Source organism: Meriones unguiculatus, chromosome 1 (genome assembly GCF_030254825.1).
Source record: "Meriones unguiculatus strain TT.TT164.6M chromosome 1, Bangor_MerUng_6.1, whole genome shotgun sequence".
Classification (NCBI taxonomy): Eukaryota; Metazoa; Chordata; class Mammalia; order Rodentia; family Muridae; genus Meriones; species Meriones unguiculatus.
The window spans coordinates 2,201,596-2,223,117 of NC_083349.1; the positions used below are offsets into that span (position 1 = coordinate 2,201,596).

Sequence of the window (21,522 nt, forward strand, 5' to 3'; positions counted from 1 at the left end):
AGTTGGGGCCAAAGGTACAGAATCGTAATCCTAATCGTACAGGTGGTCAGGCTGTGGGCACCTCCCTAGGAGGTGGAGGGTCTGGGGGCGCGCGGAGGGAGGGTCCTAGGAAGCTGCGGTTGGAGCTCAGTGTCACTGAGGAGGGGAAAGGAACACTGAAGAGCCGTGAGAGGGTGATGTCTTGGAAGACTGAGACTGGAGAGTACCGACCCTAGTGGCGCCGGAAGGAACGTACCTCACCAGGCCGAGTGAGCCCAGCAGACTTTTGACGCAGCTGTCGCGCAGGACGCGCGGGGAACTACAAGGAAGGCACCGGCTCCCCAAAGTCGCGCGCGCGGGCGCGCACTTTCAACTCCAGGAGAGAGACTCGCTCAGAACCAGCGTCCACACCCACATCTGGACCGCCCTAGCTAGCGGCGGAATCCCACCCGGCCAAATGAATTCTAAGGGTGCTCTCCCGCCCCCGCTATCCCTCCACTCCCGCGTGCCTCTGCCAGCAACTGCTGTTGCCTTATAAGGCGGGGCCGGGAGGCGCCAGGGGAGTGGCCGCGGCCGCCCCAGCCCCTCCGGGCCGGGGCCAGCAGCTGGGACCCGCTACCCAGCGCAGCGCAGCCGGGCGGAGGAGCGCACACAGCAGGCCATGGGCAAGTCAGGTGAGCCACCCTTACGTCCCGCCGCTGTGCTTGGACGACTCCAGGACCCTCGCAGTCACCCTGCCCGTCCTGGGGCCTGGACCCCTGGGAGCCCCTGGAAGCCCCTTGAAGGTCCCTTACCACCCTCTCTGCAATGCGGGACCCCTGGGGGTGGGATGGTGAGCGCGCGGAGCAGAGCGCCCAGAGGCGCAGCTGGGGCTGTTCCTGGGTTCAACTTTAGCGGTGAGAACACCAGGACAGAGAAAGGAAAGGAGGGGGAAAGCAATGGAGGGTCCCTCTGGCTGCGAGCCAGAGATTGCGTCAGGGAGGGTTTCCAAGCGCTGATGGGGATGGCTGTTTGAGTCTGTCGAGGCGTGGCTATGCTTTGTTTCCGAGGAGGACAAAGTTACAACTGGAAAAAGTCACCAAACTGTGACAGCATCTCAGGCTGCAAAGCAGCTAGTCCGGTCCCACCCAAGCAGCTATGAGAATCCTTTTTCGTTCCCTTCTGGTTCATCTCCTGAGTCCCCTCTGTGCCGGGTTGGGTGCTGGACAGACCTTCTCCATCTGTGATCTTTGCCTTGCTGCCTCTCGTCCTCACCATTGTGGCTGTAAGGTTTAAGTTTCTGAAAAGCAGTTTTCCTGTCGCCCCTGGCTTGCCCTCTGGCCCTCTGGCCACTGGCACCATGCCCTTTGCCACATAGCTGTGCTGGCTGGCAGGCACTCGGGTCGTTTCCCCACTCCCATCATACAGCCTGAAACCCTCCCGGTCTGTGCTCAGCTCCTGTGAAGGGGATCCCCTCCCCAATCTCTCCTTGCTCCTTCAGAGGGCCAGCCCACACCCTGTATCGTTTCTAGTCACTCTCTTGCATAGACAAGGCACAGGTGTTGGGCAATAGATCGTCACCCACAGACGTCTCTCTCCTGGGTACCAGGGCTTTCTGTTTATCGGGTCGTTCCTGCCTCAGAAGAGACTCTATAGCAGGGCTTCACAAACCTCCCTAATGCTGCGGCCCTTTAAAACAGTTGCTCATATTCTGGCACCCCTAGCTACAAAAGTACTTTATAATTTCACTACTGTAATGAATCATACTATAAATATCTGATATGCAAGGTGCGACTCCCCTTGTGGGGGACGTGATCTGCAGGTTGAACACTACTCAATGGAGTCAATGGACTGTCAGCTTCAGATGAAGAAGGTTGAGTCCCTTCTTGGATCTGTCCTCCAAGAGGTGCACGGGAAGTGGCCTTGCCCAGCCTGGTCCTAACCTGCTCTTCCTCCAGCTTTAGTGGCAGGCCTAACTTTCAAAGCTGGGCCTTCTAATCATTTGTTATGTGATAGTAAGGTTTTTTCCCTTCCTCCGTGCCTAGTTTACCCATCTGTACAAAAAGGGTGGCCCATATGAGCCTTTGCAGTGGAAAGAAAGAAAATGTCATGTAACCAAAAGAATGAGATGAAAGGTGGCGATGGGACCTGAGAAAGCTGACTGAGATCTTTACTAGAAAAATTAACTCCTTCCTCTCTAGACTCATGAGGCAGTCCAGTCTCTAAAGCTACTTTCATTTTATTAATATTTATTGTTACTCTTATTAAGATGGGGTCTCACTTGTGTACCTCTGTCTAGCCTGAAACTAGTCTGTGTAGACCCAAGTGGTCTCAAACTCACAAACTCCACCTGCCTCTGCTCTGATGCCGGAATTAAAGGCGTGCCACCTGCCCCCGCCCTAAAGATACATATTGATTGATCCAGCTCCTGCACACGTGCTGTCACCTTCCTACCTCTCCTCCCCATCTCTCTGTGTCCCCTCCCTCCTACCATCTGTCCTCTCTTCTAAGCTGTGGACCTGGTGCAGTGGAGGACAGCCCAATCTTTAGGAATGTGCATTTGAGTTGTGAAATGAATAAATGAATCTGGTTGGGTTGAGGAAGAGATGGGAAATGATCCAAGCCCCAAGTTCTACAAGTAAAGGAAGGTGGGGGAACACAGGAGAGAGGCTCGTCTGTGAGGGGCTCCTTAAAGGAGCCTCAAGAACATGATCAGATCCAGAAGGCCATCCTACAGGGTGCGGAGTACCACTGAGCGTGGAGAGGAGAGAGGGTCTGAGAGAGATGCTAGAGCTAGGAAGCGAGAGACGACCGCCTCCCTGCCAAACTTGTGAAAGAAGTAGCTTCACGCAACACATTGTTATGCAACTCCAGGGCATATGAAACAAGCGTGCAAATCAAATATTTACTGCTAATAATTCATATAGAAATCCATTTTACTACTGTGTGTGTGTGTGTGTGTGTGAAGGCTGGAAGCAGACAGTGGGTGTCTTCCTGGTTGCTGCCGTCCTTACCTTTTGAGACCTGGTCTCCTACTGAATCGGGGCTGGCTGACTCAGCAGGACTTGCTGGCATTGAACCCCAGGACCCTCCTCTGGGATTACAGGCATGGAGGCTGTGCCCAGCTTTATGTTTTGTTGTTGTCTTATTTTGTTTTTAAACAGAGAGGTTGGGGATCTGAACTTAGATCATCATGCTTGCATGGCAAGAATTTACTAAAAGCCATTTCCCCTGCTCTAAGAAACTTATTTTGAAACAGTTCTTGAAACACACACATTTGAGACAGACTTTCACTGGGTAGCCTTGGCTGTGTAGACTAGGCTAGGCTCAACAAATTCAGTGAGATCCATCCACCTCAGCATCCTGAGTACTGGGATTAAAGGCATGTGCTATCACACCCAGTTTGTTGGAATTTCTGTCCTAATCAGGCCAAAATTCATTCATTGATTTGTTTGTTTATGGTGCTGGGGATTGAACTTGCCAAGCAAGCACTCTACCACTGACCCACATCCCTAGACCTTCAGTGACTTTTTATTGCTCTCAAGTGAGTAACTCAACAGGAACTTTTTAAAATCAAGTACTTTAGGGCCAACAAGATGGGTCACTAGTGAAGGTGCTTGCCACCACACCCGAAGACTTGGAATTGATCTCTGGAACCACAAGTTGTCCTTTGACCTCTGAACACAGACTGTCGTGTGCACACACGCCCTGAAAAAGTCTAAAGAAAAAGATTAAACATTTTAACAAAATGCAATCCAGAGCTATACTAGTTTGACTGAGAAATGACAGTAGAAAAAACACTAATAATTAAGTGTTTCAATAATTAAGCCGTTATGGTTCTATAAGAAAGAGCAGAACACTGTATATGTGCCATGAAAACACTGAAGTCCGTGACAAAGGCACTGAGCTACTTTAGGAAGTGCCTGGTGTGATGGTGTGTGTAGGGCACAGCCCTCATCTGAGGACTTCAGAACCAAGGCTGCAGAGAAACTGGCCACACATGGCTGAGCACTATCACCTTAGACTCATTCTTTTTTTTTTTTTTTTTTATTTTTTTCTGAGACAGGGTTTGCTGTTGGCATACTTTTTAAAAACTCCCATTTACATTTCTTATATCTCTTTCTCTCTACTCCACCCCAATCCTTCCCACCATCCTAACACAGGTAGGAGAAAGAGTTAGTGGGAGGGGGGAGCAGATCTCTTAGCTGCTTCCTGCTGGTTAGGGTCATCAGGTTTCTTGGAGCCAGTCCAATCTTCCTTTCAGGAGATCTCCAACTTCTTGTCTCAGCAACAACCAGGAGCAGCAAGGCGGAAGCAGGAGCAGCCTTGTTCTTTTTACCTTCCACTCTCTGGCATTTATTCTCTCACCAGAGTGCTCAGATTTAAACTATCAGCAGCTGGCAAAGAGCTCCTCTCAGAACCCACATGAGGCAAAGAGTCTGCTGCTGTGGACCATCTGAGTCAGCCCCACATCCCTACCTGGGACCAAAACAAAACCATATTTATATCCACAACACCGGCAGATTCATTCTTTCTTATGTTTGCTTTTGAATCAACTTTTGATGTGTGCATTCAAAAATCATTTATTGTTGCCAAAATTTTCCCCACCTCCACTTTCAGTTATGTTCCCACCCAGGGTATTACCCACAGTTTAGAAAGCTGTGGTTTAGGGCAAGAATGGGAGCCAGCGAGAAGGATCAATGATGGGCTTGCAGAGGACAATCTTGGGTAGACGTGGTAGCAACTTGCAAGGAATAAAAGGGAAGATCAGAGGCACGAGGCTGCCTGCAGAATGGCGCTGATGCAGGCTGCAGAGAACAGAGGGATCTGGTGGCAGGAAGCTGGTTTGAGTCAGGAGAGTGGGTGTCACACTCTTCCACATCCACTTGCTAGTACTCTGGTCCAGGCCTCTATCCATCAAACCTACCCATGTCTGCCTCTTCCACGTTCCCAAAAGAGAAAGGGACTTTTCTGGATGGCTCAGACACAGTGAACCTTCTGTACAAACCCAAGCCTGAAAATCCAGGCCACCAATGGAGGCTTCAGAGAGGTGGCTCTCAGAGAGAGAGATGCGCATTTACATAGGAGGTCTATGTGGCTTCCAAAAGACCACTGAAGAAATCAGTATCGTGCTGTCTGGGCCTCAGCTTGTCCTCAGAACAGATGTCAGTCTCTTTTAGCATGCTAACCTCAGATACACTTTTAGAGCTTCATGGTGGCTGTGAGTGATTCCATGAAGCCACCATACAGCTGCTGAGGCTCAAAGCCAGGGAGCCTGAGACAGTGCTGGAAGATCTCAAGGTCCTGCCAGCAACCCTGGTGTCCCTGCTGGGCCTCAGTGTGCAACAGATGTCCTGGAACTTTGACTACTAGTGATTTCCAATCATTTAGCCTCCTATCATATGCGAGGCAGTGGAGTGAGGTATTTTTTAAACGGCACCGAAAACCATCACCGTCAATTCATTATATACTGTCTGGACCAACAAGTGAACACACTAGGATTAGAATTTAGCTCTGAACCGGGCACCATGCTGTGGTGGCTCATGCCTGTAATCCCAGGACTGAGCATGGTGTAGTGTGTGTGTTCCGTGGGTGCAGAACCTAGCTTTTTGACTTCTGAACTGTATGCTTTCATAACATTCTGACCACAACCTCACCCCAAGTCCCCATCCCAACTGGACTCTGGCTGGTGGGGACCTCCCCTCCCCCCATACTTCAATTGTCTCTAAGAATTTTGGTGTCCCAGACACTGGATTCCTCCTAGCAGAGGATGTTAGAACAGAAGGCCAGGAATTTTCTACCAGGTGGCCCCCTGGAACCTCTGTAGGGAGGCCACATGAGCTGGGGCAAATCCAGCAGCTCCAGTTCATCCCTTTGTTTGTTTGTTTGTTTGTTTGTTTGTTTGTTTTTGCCAGACTCATTTGAATGGTTCCCCTGCTTCCAGGGGCATCTTGAAACTGCTGCTGATATCTTCTAAGCACAGAGGGGAGCCTGGAGCCCAGGGGCAAGAGGTTTGTCTCTAGGCCAGTGGGTTGAAGGACAGGATCTATTCCTAGGACTGTCTCTGTTCCTGCTGTGAATAACTTACTCATTTGTTCATTCATTCACTTGGCAAATTTCCAGGCTTGGAAGAACTCAACACTACCTTAAAAATTGTTTTCCCTTCAATTATCTACTTTCTACTTTTCATAAAGATACAAAACCAGTTTTTTCTCAAAGCCTGGAGCAATTTGCCTTCCAGCCTCTTGTCATGAGGATGGAGGGACCTGTTCTCATCCTTTGTGGGGAGTCTGAGAGGGCAGTAGGACAATGAGGCCTCTGAGAGAAAGGTGCTGAGGGGAGATCTGTCTGCCAAAAGCAGGGGTATTGGAGCTAAGGACAGACCTCAGAATTCCTTCACTTTCCTAGAACGTCCAGCCTTGCACTTCCTGCCATCCAGCTGTCCTGCCATCCACTCTGCCCTCGCAGCCTCCTCAGTCTCCGGCAGCCATGTTAGCGAGGCAGGCCCCGCTCTGAGGAGGCTCTTTAGAAATACACTCCTCCCACCCCTCTTCTTCCCTCCTGGGATCCTTTCAGCTGTGTCCTGCTCCCCTCCCCCACTGGAAGTGAAGTGTCACCTAGATGACATTTCTGCCACTCTATCTGGTAACCCAGGGGCTATGAGGTTAACTTCCAGAACAGGGCCTTGCTTCAGATCTAGATCCCTTCTGATGGTACTCCTGGACCAGCAAGGGAAGTCTGGGCAGGTTCCTTCCCTTGCAAAGCACAATCTTTCTAGTCTAGTGATGTAGGTAGGTAGGGTAAGGATGCTCCAAGAGGTGGTGAGAGGGGCAGTGGGAGAAGAGCAGGAGAAAGCATGAGCCCAGGCTAGATGGCTTTGCTTGTTGTTCCTTCTCTGTGGATCCCTGTTCTTCAGCCCATTGTGGGACAGCTGAGGGCCACCCCTGCCTGTCTGTGGGCGGGCGGCTTTCCTTTGACTTTATCTGTGTTCTTGGGTTTTTGTGTAGAAGTAGGGTGTGCCTCTGGCTGGGTGTGGTCACCATTGATAACTTGCCTCCTTGGGCTCCTGTCCTGCTCAGAGTGGGAGGGACACCTAAGGTAGCCATAAGTGGCTGGAGGGCCTCCTAGCTTCCAGCTAAGACAGCTCTCCTCTCCTGGGACCTCCTTGCAGTGGTCCTAGCTGAGGGAGTCTGTTGCTGCTGGGAACTGTGCCTGGCATCAGCTTCTGGCACTGATCTAGTATTAGTTCAAGAACTTTCACTTTTGTCCCTTGGAACTTCCCCCATTTTGAGAGAACAGTGACCTAGTTTTTGGAAGCCTTATATGCATCTCTGCTCAAGAGCCTGCAGGGCCTACAAAACAGTGGGATTCAGTTCAGGCTGACCCCAACACCCAAGCTACTTTAAATTGGCTCCCCTTCTCCTGGGACCTTTTCACCCCACCCTTTCTGCATCCTTGACCTTCTCCTCCTGCCTCCTGATCCTGGAACACCTTTTCCAGCTTTCATGGCATTGTCCATTGTCCATGTCGAAAGTGTCTCCATGGTGTCCCATACCTCCCCTGGCCTGAGACATGGGGCCTGAAGCTCAGGGTGGCCCTGGCTATGCTATCACTCACTCACAGTGCCTTCTTCAGTGTGATCACATGGCTTATGCACGCCCTTGTTTTATTACCCTATTTACTAAAAGGTGGGAAACTCCTGAAGGTCACAGGTCAGTTCTCCGCCCCCCTCAGCCACACCTGAGGAACCTTACAAGGGATGGGGACTAACTGGCCTGCATGCCCCAGTGACAGATAGTTTGACACTTTCTGGTGGGGGGGGGATGCCCCCTCCAATCTTCAGAATGCTTTTGTAACACTCCTGGCAGAAGCACATATTTTCTAAAGAGAGATACAGACCTTAGATATCAAACTATTAGGACAGTGGACCCAAGGAATCGGAATGTCCAGGAAAAGGCTGCAACCCCAGTGCCAGTCAGGGGCAGGGACTTGCTTTCCAGGAAGAGACTTCATAGAGTGGAGACAACTTGAAAAAGCTTGACATGTGGGTCAAACCTTGAGCAAAACCACTTCCTTATATACACTTTGACCCCAATGTGACCACATTGCCACCTTTCTCTGCTTTCCACCATTATTTACCTTGGAGTAGTGAGGACAGGGATGGCGTCTTGGAGTTCTGCAGATGGATGGACCCTCACATCTGGGGGCTGCCAGAGCTCTGGCTTGTTCCCTTAAAGCTCCAGTAGCATTTTTCAGTGGGAGAAAGGACCTTCATAGTCCTGCCTGGCGTCTGTCATCTCCCCTTTCTACCTGCTGACTCCAGCTTTGTACTGTAGGACCCCAGAATTCACCAGAGCACCCCGACCCCACCCCAGGATAAAGAGCCAGCATGTGCTTACTCCCACAGGGCCCCTGCCTCCTGCAAACACACCTCACACCCTCCCCCTGCCTCTTGTGCAAAGCAGGGTGGGGCACCCAGGGCCTAGGGGCCTGCAGTTCTGATGGCCATACTGTCTTGAGTGCTCCTTAGCTCACTGCCAGAGAGCCCACGTGTGACTCGTGTTGGGAGCCCCTGCGCCTATTCTCCCCACCCCCAGTGTCTGTGAAAGGCTGTGATTTGATGTCCTCGTGTCCACACGAGCATGCCAAACCTGAAGTCTATGCCCCATGTGTCAGGTGGATCACACTGCTGTGAGGTAGCTACAGCATCTTTTTACTTTGCAAACTCTGTACTTATTAAACACCACCTGTTTCCTCCCACCTCGGGAGACCTGAAACCTGTCTTTCGAGTCATAAGGGTGTGGACTTTTCCTGGCCACCTGAGGATTTCTAGTTGTAGTCCACCCTTGGCACTGTTACCACATTTACCCCTGCTCAAATCTCCATCTGTTACCCCAAACTTTACAAATGGGTTCAGAGCCCTTCCAACCCTGCCCCACCCCACCCTATCCTGAGACTGGATCTATGCAACCTTGCGGGACCCTGCAGCCCCCAAGGGCAGACTACTTCCTCTGTAATTTGTCAGAAATCCCAGGACACTGTGGTGACCAATGATGACCCGCATTTCTTCCCTCCTGCCTACAGCTAGCCCTGAGCACTTCCCTCATGACTGTGATTACACTCTCTACTGCCACCAAAAGACAGCCTCCTGGCAGCTGGGACCGGTCTGGTGCTCACTCGCCTCCTCAGCACTGAGTTTACAGAAGGAGCCGATTCCTAGTTTCTCGAGGCTGTTGTTTATGGCGTGTGGTCTTAATCCTGGCCGCTCTCTCGCTCCAGGCTCCTCTTCCATCATTACTAGTATCTGCTTACATGAACATCACTATTCTCTGTGTGAGCTTTTGAGGTCAGGATTTGGCTGATTTATGTCAGCATCATGTGAGACAGTGCTCAGGGAGCAGATAAGTAGGTTAGAGTTGGACTGAATTGATGGCCAGTACTTGGGTGGGTCGATATGACTGAGGAGTTGGATGGGTATGTGCTGGGTGGGTAAGTGCTGGAAATGGAGGAACATATAATGCATGACGTTAGATGGAGAGCAGGTGGGCGCTTGCTGAACCGTGGTTGCTCAGATGGACTGATGGATGATTTGGGATAAGCATTGAATCAATGAAAGAAGCTAGAAACATATATAGCTCTTTCAGAGCTTCCTGAAGCTTTTTTAAAACTTTATTTATTTGTTTGTTTTTCAAGGCAGAGTTTCTCTGGGTAGCCCTGGCTGTCCTGAACTTGCTCTGTAGACCAGGGTGGCCTTGAACTCACAGCCATCTGCCTGCCTCTGCTTCCCTGAGTACTAGGATCAAAGTCATGTACCAGCACACCTGGCTGCCTTCTGGATCATGTCTTTGCTGAATTCATAACTCAGTCAGGCATGGGCTCGTCCCTTGCCACAGTCCCCCCAACACACAGCTTATCACGTACAACATCACAACATCCTTTTCTCCCCTCTTACTCCATCTGTCAGTGCGGCTGTCATTGGTCCTCTTTCTCTGTTTCCCCTTTTATATTAATTCAATTTACATCTCAGTCATAGGCCCCTCCTTCCTCTCTTTGCATTTCACCCTTCCCTATTCCTCGCCTACCCAGACATCCCAGCTCATCTTCCTCCCCTGTGGCCTGGTAGGGCAATCCCATCAGGGGAAAGTGATCAAAAAACAGGCAACATAGTTCATGTCAGAGATATCCCCCACTCCCCTAACTAGTGAGTCCACATGAAGCCTAAGTTGCCCATTGGCTACTTACATGTAGAAGACCTAGGTCCAGACCATGCATTGTCCTTGGTTGGTATTTCAGACTCCATAGGCCCCTCTGGGCCATGGTTGATTGGCTCTGATGGTCTTCTTGTCACCTCTAGTTCCATTTATCCTAACCCCCTCTTTTCCCACTCCTCCATAAGACTTCCTGTGCTCTCTGCCCAAAGTTTGGCTATGAGTCTTAGCATCTGCTTTGATCCCTTGCTGGATGGAGTCTTACAGAGGACATCTGTGGAAGACTCTTGTCCTGTTCCTCTCTTCAACTGCTTCCAGTGTCTATTCTATTTGCCCTTGTGAATGAGCATTAAGATCCTCCCTAGGTTCCTCCTTGTTACTTAGCTTCTTTAGGTCCGTGGATTTCAGCATGGTTATGCTATCTTTCACCCATCAGAATGTCTAAGATCAAAAACTCAAGTGACAGCACATGCTGGTGAGGATGTTGAGAAAGAGGAATACTCCTCCATTGCTGGTGGAGTGCAAACTTGTACAACCACTTTGGAAATCAATCTGGTGCTTTCTCAGAAAATTGGGAATAGCTTTACCTCAAGACCCAGCTATACCACTCCTGGGCATTTACCCAAAAGATGCTCTACCATACCACAAGGACACTTTCTTAACTATGTTGATAGCAGCTTTATTTGTAATAGCCAGAATCTAGAAACAACCTAGATGTCCTCAACTGAAGAATGGATACAGAAAGTGTTATATGTTTACACAATGGAATACTATTCTGCTTTTAAAAGCAAAGAAATTGTGAAATTTGCAGGCAAATGGATGGAACTAGAAATTATCATCCTGAGTGAGGTAACCCAGATCCAGAAAAACATGCATGGTATATACTCACTTATAAGCGGATGTTAGCCATATATGACTGGTCCTTTTTATTTATCTGGCTCTATCTGATTCTCTCTGTCACTCTGTCTCTGTCTTTCTGTCTGTCTCTGTCTCTCTCCCTCTCCTTTCTCCTCTCTCCTTTGTGTGTGTGAGAGAATCTCCCTCCTTTCTCCATCCACCCTGCCTCTTGTTCAGTATGGTACCATCTACTCTAGCTAAGCTATTTCTCCCTGAGCTCCCAACTCCAGCTCTTCCCAGACTCTATTGGTCTAGTCTGTCTGAGGTATCCAGTCACCTTCAGACATTTTCTTTTAGCAATGTCCCTTCCTCAGCACCCCTCAGCAGCCAGCAGCCTCTTTTAGAAACACAATCCAAAGCAGCGAATTCCCCTGCTTCTGCCTCAGATAAAGATTCAAATCTCCACCACATCCCAGAAGATCCTACACAAGCCACAAGTTCTGATCTGTAGAGACAGGGTGCGGGGGTTGATGGTAGGGAAGGAGGTAGGATGGGCCTTGGGGTGGAGCAGAGCCCTGTGGAATAGGAAGAAGAGGAAGAGGCCTGGAGCGTGCCGGTATGTCTTTGGTGGGTCTCCCCTCTGTACTGAGCTCTTGTCTATTCTTCTGTCATTCCAGCTTCCAAACAGTTTAATAACGAGGTCCTGAAGGCCCACAACGAGTACCGGGCTCAGCACGGTGTCCCCCCACTGAAGCTTTGCAAAAAGCTCAACCAGGAAGCTCAGCAGTGAGTTCCCAGCAGCCATCAGGCTCTGGTCCTTCGTGGAGCTGCTTCTGCAGTCATGGAGGGCCCCTGGGTGGTTGAAGGGATGTGGTTGGGGTCCAGATATAGCCAGGCTTAGGGACTTCTCTGCTGCTGGCCCAGGTGGGTCCCTTTGCTCCTAAGAGTCATCTGAAAATGGGATTGTTGGGAGGTTCAAGCTATACAGGAATGATGTTTTCGTCATCCCTCTGGTGAGCCCAGATAGGGAAGGAGGGTCAGCCATACAAAGCTCAGATGTCCAGTCGGAATTGGGGAGGAGGGTTGTCCCTGGGGTTGGGCCTGCTCAGAGGAGATACCTTATGCAGGTATTCAGAGGCCCTGGCCAGCACAAGAATTCTCAAGCACAGCCCGGAGTCCAGTCGTGGCCAGTGTGGGGAGAACCTGGCGTGGGCATCCTACGATCAGACAGGTAGGACACCCTCAGCTACTCTCCTCTGCTACTCGGGACCTAGGATGAGGCCTCTGCAGACTCCCCCTGACACCATGTTCTTCATGGTTCAGTGGTGCTGTAACCACAGGTCCAGGAAGGGAGAGGAAACCCCTGAATTCTCTGCACTTGCTTCTGGCTGACCTCAGTGGCTAGCCCAGAGCCAAGAGGCTGAGAGCCCAGAACAGAGATGAGTCAGGCTAGACAGCCCTGGCGCAGAGGTCCAGGTCAGAGGCGTGGGCGCTGGAGACATTAGCATCTGCACATTTCCGCCTAGTTCTGTGGCCGCTGGAGCATCTTGTGCTTTATACTGTAGGTGTATTGCTTTTATAATCAGAAAGAAAAAAAAAAGAATTGAACACTTTTCTTTTCTTTAAAATAAAAGATTTTTCCCACCCAAGGCCTGGGAGGGAATGACCCACCCCACTGAGTTAACATTCTTGAGTCTTGGCTCCTTCAAGCCTGAGGTAGCTCTTTAGGAAAATAGTGAGAGATGTCACGATCCCTGGAGCTTTCTCCAAATGCCAGAAGAAAATGACTCTCCAGCCTTGCATTCCCCAGAACTCCCATGGGGATTCTCCATACTGCCTGGTTTTCCTAGCATGCTAACACACACACACACACACACACACACACACACACACACACACCAGCTGCCCTGGCCCCAAGAGCTATGTCCCTGGAAGGCAGCTGATGGAGGCCTCTGGGCTTCTTCCTCAGCCTGGAGACTGTGGGCCAAGGCTGTGACCTCTCCCGGCTGGGAGAAGGGTCCTGCCCGGAAGGGGTCTTGACTGGTCCCCAGGGATGCTGTTCTACCCTGTCTGTCTTTGTGTTGGAAACCAGGGCACAATGATCGAGTCACTACTCTCCCTGGCCTGATCTTTCCTGTTTCTACACAAAGCATTTGGGGTTGATGTCTCCTAGTTATATCTAGAGTCCTTGGAGAGCTTTAAATTTTTTCCAACCCCAGGGTCTCTCTTCTAGAGAAACCAATTCAGTGGATCTGAAAGAGGACTCGGGCCTGACCAGGTGTCACCGATAGGTACTTCATGAACCAGCATTAGGGAACTTGTTAGACCTCCTAGGACTTGCTTTAATCAGACTCTAAATTGCCTTTTTAAAAGACTATTTATTTCTTTATTTTATGTACATGAATGCTCTGTCTTCATGCACACCAGGAGAGGGCATCATTTCCCATTACAGACGGTTGTGAGCCACCACGTGTTTGCTGGGAATTGAACTCAGGACCTCTGGAAGAGCAGCCAGTGTTCTTAACCTCTGAGCCATCACTCCAGCCCCCAGGCTCTAAATTGTAACAAGGTCCCAGTGTGATTCACCTTGACACCTGTGTCCTGAGTTGGTGCTGCGGCTCTGAGATCACCAGGTCCCAAGGAAATGCTTCCTCACACCACTGCTGACAGTGGATACTCAAAATGAGGGCCCTTCTAGCCGCAGTGATGACCCTTGGCCTACAGGCTCAGCTGCCTTTATTCCTGTGAGTATCTTAGAAACAGATCCTGGGTGGGATGAGGACAGCCGCCCAGAAATTCAGAATATCCCCAGAAGGCCCTCAGGGTGCACTGTGTTCAACCTTTTTGTTACAGAGACCCAGAGCACGAAGCCTTGCCAGAATGACGCGATAGTTCAGTGGCAGGATGTAGGCTACCTCATCTGGGGACCCTGGACCCCAGGCCAGTGCTCTTCTCCACCCAGAGCGAAGGCTCTGTCTTCTTCCTGAGTCCCCAGGAATCTGCTGGGAGTAACCCCAACCCTTAACCTCCTCGGTGCTTCATCAGATATCCAGTGTGGAATGGGCGGCCTGAGGACCAGCGGGGGAGATGGATGGTGTGTGTGGATTTATTGCCGAGTTCACAAGTGTCTTTTCTGTACAGGAAAGGAAGTGGCTGACAGGTGGTACAGTGAAATCAAGAACTACAACTTCCAGCAGCCTGGCTTCACCTCGGGCACTGGTGAGTGGCAGAGTCTGGGCTGACTGTCTTCAGAAAGTTCACTCTTTTGCATCGGTTCAAACATACTTCTTCCACTTAACTTTGCCTAGAAAATAGAGCTTTCTTTCCCCAGCACCTGCCCACCTCACCCCACCCATGCTCATCCCAGACCTGTACCCCCTCTTTATCTGAGGACTCCCAGCATGTTGATCCTGGACCCCCACACCACACCGCCAGCTCCAAGTTCAGGGCGTTACAGCAGCGTTTCTTTCTTGACCTGGTATCTGAGCATGTCTGACCAACTGCCCATCCTCTTGCCTCAGGACTGCTCTACTAGTTACGCTGCTGTGGCTCACTGGAAGCAGTCTGGTGAAGGTCAGGCTAGTCTCCACCTCTACCTCCTTCACACTGCCTCCTCCTCCCCTTCTCATTCTCCACACTTCCCTTCTTGCATTTAGGCTGTGGCTTAAATGAGTCTAAGATTCAGAAAAGCTCAGGCTTTTCTTAACTGCTGTTTGTTGTATGAACTTGGGTCATGCTTTTTCTCCCCCTATCCAAGGACAGACTCACACAGATACGTGTGTGTACACAAACTCAAGTGTAGATGTGTGTGCACGTGGAGCTGAGAGGCTGATGTCTGATGTCCTCCTCAGTTGCTGTCCGCCTTTTTTTTTTTTTTTTTTGAGACAGGGTTTCTCACTGCATCTTCAGCTCAAGCCCTGAGCAGCAAACATTTGTCTTATTAGGTCTGGGCTCTGAGGTCGTTCTGCCCCATTCGCTGGCCTCACACCCTGTCTTTCCTCAGAAGTGACTCAGACCCCCTCCTGGGCCCCGGATAGGGAAGGAAGAAATGTGTGTGGGGGCCAAAGCACCAGAGAGACTAACTGAAGGGGGAGTTCCTTCCCCGCCCCAGCACCTGCCCCACCATCCCATCTACCGGGTAGGGCTGCACATCCCCTGGAGAGTTTCTTCAGAAGCAGGAAATGACACATTCTCACTGTTTCCTGTGGCTTACTGCTCACCCTGTCCAGGAAGCGTTCTTGTAACTCTAGGTGCAGATCTGGGACATTTCTTTTTCAGTTAGCCCCACCCCAGTCCTCACTTCCCAGAGTCGTTCCCCCCCCCACTCCGCCCCAGGTTGCCAGGCTGAGGTGCAGGAAGCAGCTGCCAGAGCTTCAGATGACAATGACCTTGCCACTGAATGAGGGGGAGGGAGCAGTGATTAAGGGTGTGTAGGCAGAGCCTTATGGCCTTTTAATAGTGTCCACACTTTCATCTCATAGCTTGCTTTCCCCACGAATGAGATTCTTGAAAAACCAGACACTTGCTGGACTTGGAGCTGCATGCGGCCCCACTTGATGCTTACCAAGCGACTGTCCACAGCCACAGCAGCCTCCAACGGCAGCTGAAAGCAGGCCCTCATCTGCCCACTCAGCGAAGGAGAGCACTGAGACCCACAAAGAGAAGGGCTTTGCTCGTGTTCTTACCCTGGGCCTCTCCCACGGCCCCTGCACTCAGGCTTGGTGCCTGGGCAATACTGGGGACAAATGACACAAGATGGCAGTGGGGCTTTGCCGTCCCCTCCTGCCTGAGTCTCTCAATTTTAGCTTCTTGCTGCATTGTCTTGGGGTTCCCTGCCCTGAGTTTATGTCGAGGCACTTGGACTGACGGCCCTCTTCAGCCAGCCTCTTGCCCATGAGTGCACTGTCCCTGCTGTGTGCTGCACAAACGAACAAACGAAATGTTCTTAATATAATTACTTTGTTCTGTCCTATTTAAATGAGTAAATTTGTTTATTTATTTTAAGTGAGGACTAATCTGACACGACAAAGCTTCTGAAAGTGACGTAAGCTACTGGTTTCTTGTGTGCCATCCTGAAGATATCCCAAGTTTGTGTGTGTATGTGTGTCTCGTATCATTACAGAAAGTTGTCTCATTTTTTTTCTTTGTATGGTTTTCAAATGCATATTCTGGGAAGTTCGGTCTACACCCAGAAAGGGGATGTGATCTGTTTAAGGGGTGGAGGACAAAGAAGAAAAGAAAAAGGAACTGTTGTTGGAAGTTAGTGGTAGAACCCAGCATGTATTTGAAGTTGCTAAGGAAGTTGTGTCCCTTAATTCCTCTCTGAATACCATACGGTATTATCCTGTGCAAACAGAAACCCCCACAGAGATTGCTCAGTGCCCCCCTTCAGGACTGAAGAAGCTGCCATATGCATCATCGCTGATGAGTACCTTCTGTCTAGCTGGTTGCTTGGCAACCAGTAAATGATGACTGCTTCCTCCTCTGGGAAACAGAGAGAAAATGGTCAATGGTCAAAGCCCATGGTCACTTTAGAGATGCCTGTGGGAGAAAGGGCTTGAGTCCTACAGGAAACAGAGAGAAGCAAGAGTGCCTGGCAAGTGTCCAGAGCCTGGTGTTGTGATCCACAACCAATCAAGGCTGCCCACACCAGAAGGGCCTCTCCGTTCAGAGCCGAAAACCACACCTTATAGACTGAGGGCAGCACAAGTTCAAAGTTAAGTAAAGGAAGTTGTACCCAGGCAGTCTTTCTTTTTCTTAAATAATCTTTTAAGATAGGATTTCTTTGTATAGTTTAAAGAAGTTTGAATTTGCTGTGTACCCCAGATTGCTCTGAGCTCATGATCCTCCTGCCTCTGCCTCCTAAGTGCTGGAGATGTGCATGTACCCCCACATACATGTGTGCATACACTCACATGCACACAAATGCACACTCTTTCATGTGTGGGCACTTGCATTTATACACACAAGTCTCTCACACACACATCCACAGACAAATGTAAATTTTGTTTTGTTACTGTTGTTTTTTGAGACAGGGCTTCTATGTGACCTGGCTGTCCTATAACTTGCTCTTAGACCAGGCTGGCCTCAAACTCAGAGATCTGTCTGCCTCTGCCTCCTGAGTGCTGAAATTAAAGTTGCGCACCACCAGGTCCAGCAACAAATGTTATTTTAAATTTAAAACATTAAGCATGAACCAGGCATGATGGCTCAGTACTATAATACTAGCACTTGGGAGATTGAGGCCTTAATCTTTGAGTTCAAAGCCAGGGAGGGCCAAAGAGTAAGTAAAACTAGAAATGAGTGGGCAGGAGTAAGTCTTAGCAGGTAGAGTGCTTGCCTAACATGCTGGAGGCCTTGGGTTCACCCCCCAGCCCCACAAGAGCTGGCTGTGGTGGCAGGACTCCTGTTTAGCACACAAAAGGTCCTCAGTTTGATCCCCGGCACTGCATAAAAGCTGGTGTGCTGACATGTGCCTGCCACAGGAGAGGTGAGGCTCAGTGATCAGAAGGTCAAGGTCATTCTTGCCTCCATATCTAACCTGACGCCTCTCTGAGATTCAGAGACCCCAGCTTTTAAGACTAAAAAGGGGGTGGTGAAGACGTTGATGGTTGCCACATCTGCTAAATGCCTGCCCTTGGATACCAGATGACTACGGCTCTGCTGGGTAGTCTGTGCACATGCTCGGTATGTCTGTCTTGGATACCAGATGACTACGACTCTGCTGGGTAGCCTGTGCGCATGCTCAGTATGTCTGTCTTTTCTGTGGCTTTCTATTTGCGAAGCCCAAGCCCTTGTGTACGCCTTGCTTTCTTCTAGGTACTGCTCCTTTCCGATTAAAAATACCTTTATTAAACTCCAGCTCGGTAGAAAGAAAAAAGAAGGGAACTTGTTCTTTGCCATGTGAGGGTCTTAGGTGAAGGCGAGGACAGGGTGTGGTCAGAGAGAGAGATGTTTGGTAAACAAAAGGGTGCTTGTGGAAGGCTTATTTAAACAAACGACATTTAGTCAGAGACCTCAGAGACGGGAGACTGTCAACAGACCTCCCAAGGCTGAGAGTCTACAGCGGTGGAGTGCTTATGGCTTGCACAGGTTTGGGTTCGACTCCCCGTGTGGAAAAACAAACCAAAACTTCCACACGTGGGCTGATTTGAGCAAGGGCTCATTTCCAAAAGGGCCTTCACTAGGAAGCAGCTCGCTGTGCTCAGGGAGCGGAAAGGCGGCCACCAGGTCCAAGGATTAGCTTTCATTCCAGGTGCAACTAGAAATGAGTGCAAGAATTTTACTGGAGGAAGTTAGCTATATACCGCTGTGACCGTCTTAGAGCGAGCTCGCTGAGTCGCTTGTTTCCCAGTGAGTTAGAGGACAAAAGTGGATTCTAAGAACCCTCAGGGGATGTTGCACTGTTCCAAGAGAGAAAGCTATGAATGAAGCCAAGGTTTTGGTAGAACATAGGTTGGATCTAGACTTTAGAGTTGAATTTTGGAGGAATTAGCGGTAGGAATTGTGAGGAATATCAAGAGAGGGAATAATGCAGGTTCATCCCTCAGGCAGTGCACAGAGATGCTGTGCCCTAGAACTTGGCTTCCAGACAGAGAAGGGGGTTCAGTTTTTCCCAGGGCAGCTGGAGCACCTTAGGGTGAGGCCTGAGAGCACTGAGCTGGGCTGTGGAAAAGGTTTTCCACAGAGTGTTAGAATTTGGCTCTTTTAGCATGAGATTGCCAGTGGCAATGGAAGCTGGGGCATTCCAAAGCCTATGGTGTTAACAGCTCTTGGTCAAGCTGCTGTGCTAAGCATGGCAGAGGTACTGGCCAAAGCCCATGCCTCGTCGGCTTGCAGCCAAGACACAGACCTGGTAAGGCCCAGGCCCTGGGAGGCCCAGGTCCAGCAGGCCAGAGGCAGGCCCCGTGAGACCTGGAGGAGGATAAATGGTGAACCTCAGGCGGGCTTGAAGTGAGAAAGAGTGTGCTTTTATTCATGTGAGATCAAGGGCAATAGAAACCCTGGGCAGAGGGAGGGATTTCGAGGGTGAATGTGTTTGATTCGCTGTGGTCAGGGATACTTAATGGTCTTATCCACAAGAAGGAAAACACAGGCCTTAATTATCCTATGGTGGGGGGCAGATCTCCAGTGCAATTGAAGGCCACTGCTGGACTAAGATCCTTAGCAGAGTGGGGCATTTCTAGAGATTCCTGGATGCTTGCTAGAGCAGTTTCCTTATCAGGGAAGGGTCTGGCCTGTAACCTGCCCTGAGGGCTATGTGACCTCCCTACAAGACCTGGGGTCACCCAGATCAGAGGAGACTGTTAGCACCCCACTGAGAAAAGAGAGTCCATCATCACAGATCAAGAGCAAACAAATGGCTATGTGGAGACTGACTTCAGCCTTATCCAGCAGAGCCCCACAGCACTGTTGATACAGATTGGAAGTCAGCAGAGAAGTAAGTCTGGGGGACCAAAATCGAGAGTGAGGTTTGGCTAGATTGTATCTGTGAGTCATCCGAATGGAAATGTGTGGTGTTTGCGTCTGGAACAGAGTGGAGATTTGAGCTGGAGAAGTACATCTGAGAGCCAGGGAAGGATGAAACTGCCTGAACAAAGAAGTGGAGAGAGAGAGAGAGAGAGAGAGAGAGAGAGAGAGAGAGAGAGAGGGAGAGAGAGAGAGAGAAAGCGAGAGAGAGAGAGGGGGAGAGAGAAAGAGAGAGAGAGAAAGGAAGAGAGAGAGAAGCGTGGTTTAAGGGGATGAAGGGGGACTAAAACCAAGATGGAGACTTGGGGGGTGTTAAGAGACTACTGTCATGAAACTCAATGAGGGAGAAAGCTTCGAAAAGGGATATTGACTGTAGTAATGTTTCTGAGAGGTCAAAGAAAATAGATTTTAAAAAATCATCAGAAAACAACACAGGGATGTTTAAGAGGTTGTTTTGTGGGTCTGGAGAGATGGTTCAGCGGATAAAAGCATTTATTGCTATTGCAGAGGATTCAGGTTCAGTTCCCAGCACCCACATGATCCACAACCACTTATAACTCCAATCCCAGGGGTCTGACACCCTCCTCTGACCTCCTAGGGAATTGTAAACATTTAGGCGAAGCATTAATACACATAAATAAAAATTAAAAACTAAAGAGTTGAGTTTGGGGGCACGTTTAAGGGTGGGTGCCTGGTGGTGTCACAGTTGCTGTGACCCCGGTGCCTTTTCGTGACAGCAGAAAGGCCACACCAGAGTGTGGAGGTGGCTGAAGTCTGTGACTGACAGGATGTGCTGTGTTTCTTCCTCATGACTGGCATCTGCAGATAACAAATTCCTGAGCCTGAGGAGAGAATCCCTCAAGCGCCCTTTTGGGGGTCTGTTGACTCATCTGTTGCTCCCCCCTTGTCTCCCACAGGACACTTCACAGCCATGGTATGGAAGAATACAAAGAAGATGGGTGTGGGCAAGGCAGCTGCCAGTGACGGCTCCTCCTTTGTGGTGGCCAGATACTTTCCAGCAGGCAACGTTGTCAACCAGGGCTTTTTCGAAGAAAATGTCCCGCCTCCAAAGAAGTAACTTACACCACCAAATGTAATGAAACGGTGGAGACACACATGTGCCATTAGAACAACAAAAAGCAGAATGTCTGTCCCTGTGGGTGTGTGTACTTGTGCATCTCTTGTTCACACACTCGGTAGACAGCGGCGAGTGAGCTCATTCTGATTCAAGGGTGGGCAACTGAAACATTCATCCAGGGCTTACCCAGACACAGTTACTTAGATTTGGGTAAGAGTAATTCTGGCATCTTTTATTTTATTTTTTAAACAGACTTCTTTTGAATCTTTTTTCTAATATCCATCCTCGGACTTTGTGTAGTCTGAATATTTGCCATTCTGAGAGGTGAGGTTGTTTTACATGATCTTCTGCGTTGTAATCTCCTTTAGGCTGATCACTGAAGAGTATTAAACCTTCCTTTAAATGTGACATGAAGCAGCTTTCATTAGAAACATGTGGCCAGCTCCATTGCACAGCCAGTGAGAGTTTTCCTTCTCAGCTGGAAGAATGATGTCATCCCGCATCCTCTGGCTTCAAGGGTGGGGCTAGACTTGGAATGCAGCCCTGCCTCCGGCTTGCACCTCAGTGGACCCTCACACTGTCTGGGCTTTTGTCCAAAGCCTAGACTATGAACTCAGTCGAGTAGGGGTGAGGGTGAGCTGACTTGGAGGCCCTGGAGGAAGCCCACAGCCTCTGTCCTTTCCCAGCTTTGCAGGCAGTGACCACCCAGGCCTGTCCTCTGCAGCTGTCACTACAGCTGCGCCTGGCTGGCTTCCTCCCTGAATGTGTTCCTGAGAAGAGGCCCAAACAGGGAGATTAAGAACACTAACTTGATTCTGTGTTTTGCCTCTCTCTCTGAAGAGCTGATTAATGGGGTCTACTGGGGTGGGACCAAGTCAGTGTTTCAACTGAGTTCCCTGAAATGATGGTGTATCTTTGTGCCAACATAAAGGGGTTGTTGGCCTAATGATGAGCAGGGCTGGCTGGTCCTCC

At 49.9% G+C, this 21,522-nt stretch overlaps 1 protein-coding gene across 1 annotated transcript; it reads left to right on the forward strand.

Moving 5' to 3' along the window:
• The first annotated feature begins 300 nt into the window (after positions 1-300).
• Positions 301-20,958, forward strand: Glipr2 (GLI pathogenesis related 2). The gene is made up of 5 exons (XM_060378670.1): positions 301-653; positions 11,681-11,789; positions 12,131-12,234; positions 14,145-14,222; positions 20,390-20,958. The coding sequence occupies exons 1-5, from the start codon at positions 641-643 to the stop codon at positions 20,548-20,550; spliced, it is 465 nt and encodes a 154-aa protein (XP_060234653.1). The 5' UTR covers positions 301-640; the 3' UTR covers positions 20,551-20,958.
• The last annotated feature ends 564 nt before the right edge of the window (positions 20,959-21,522 follow it).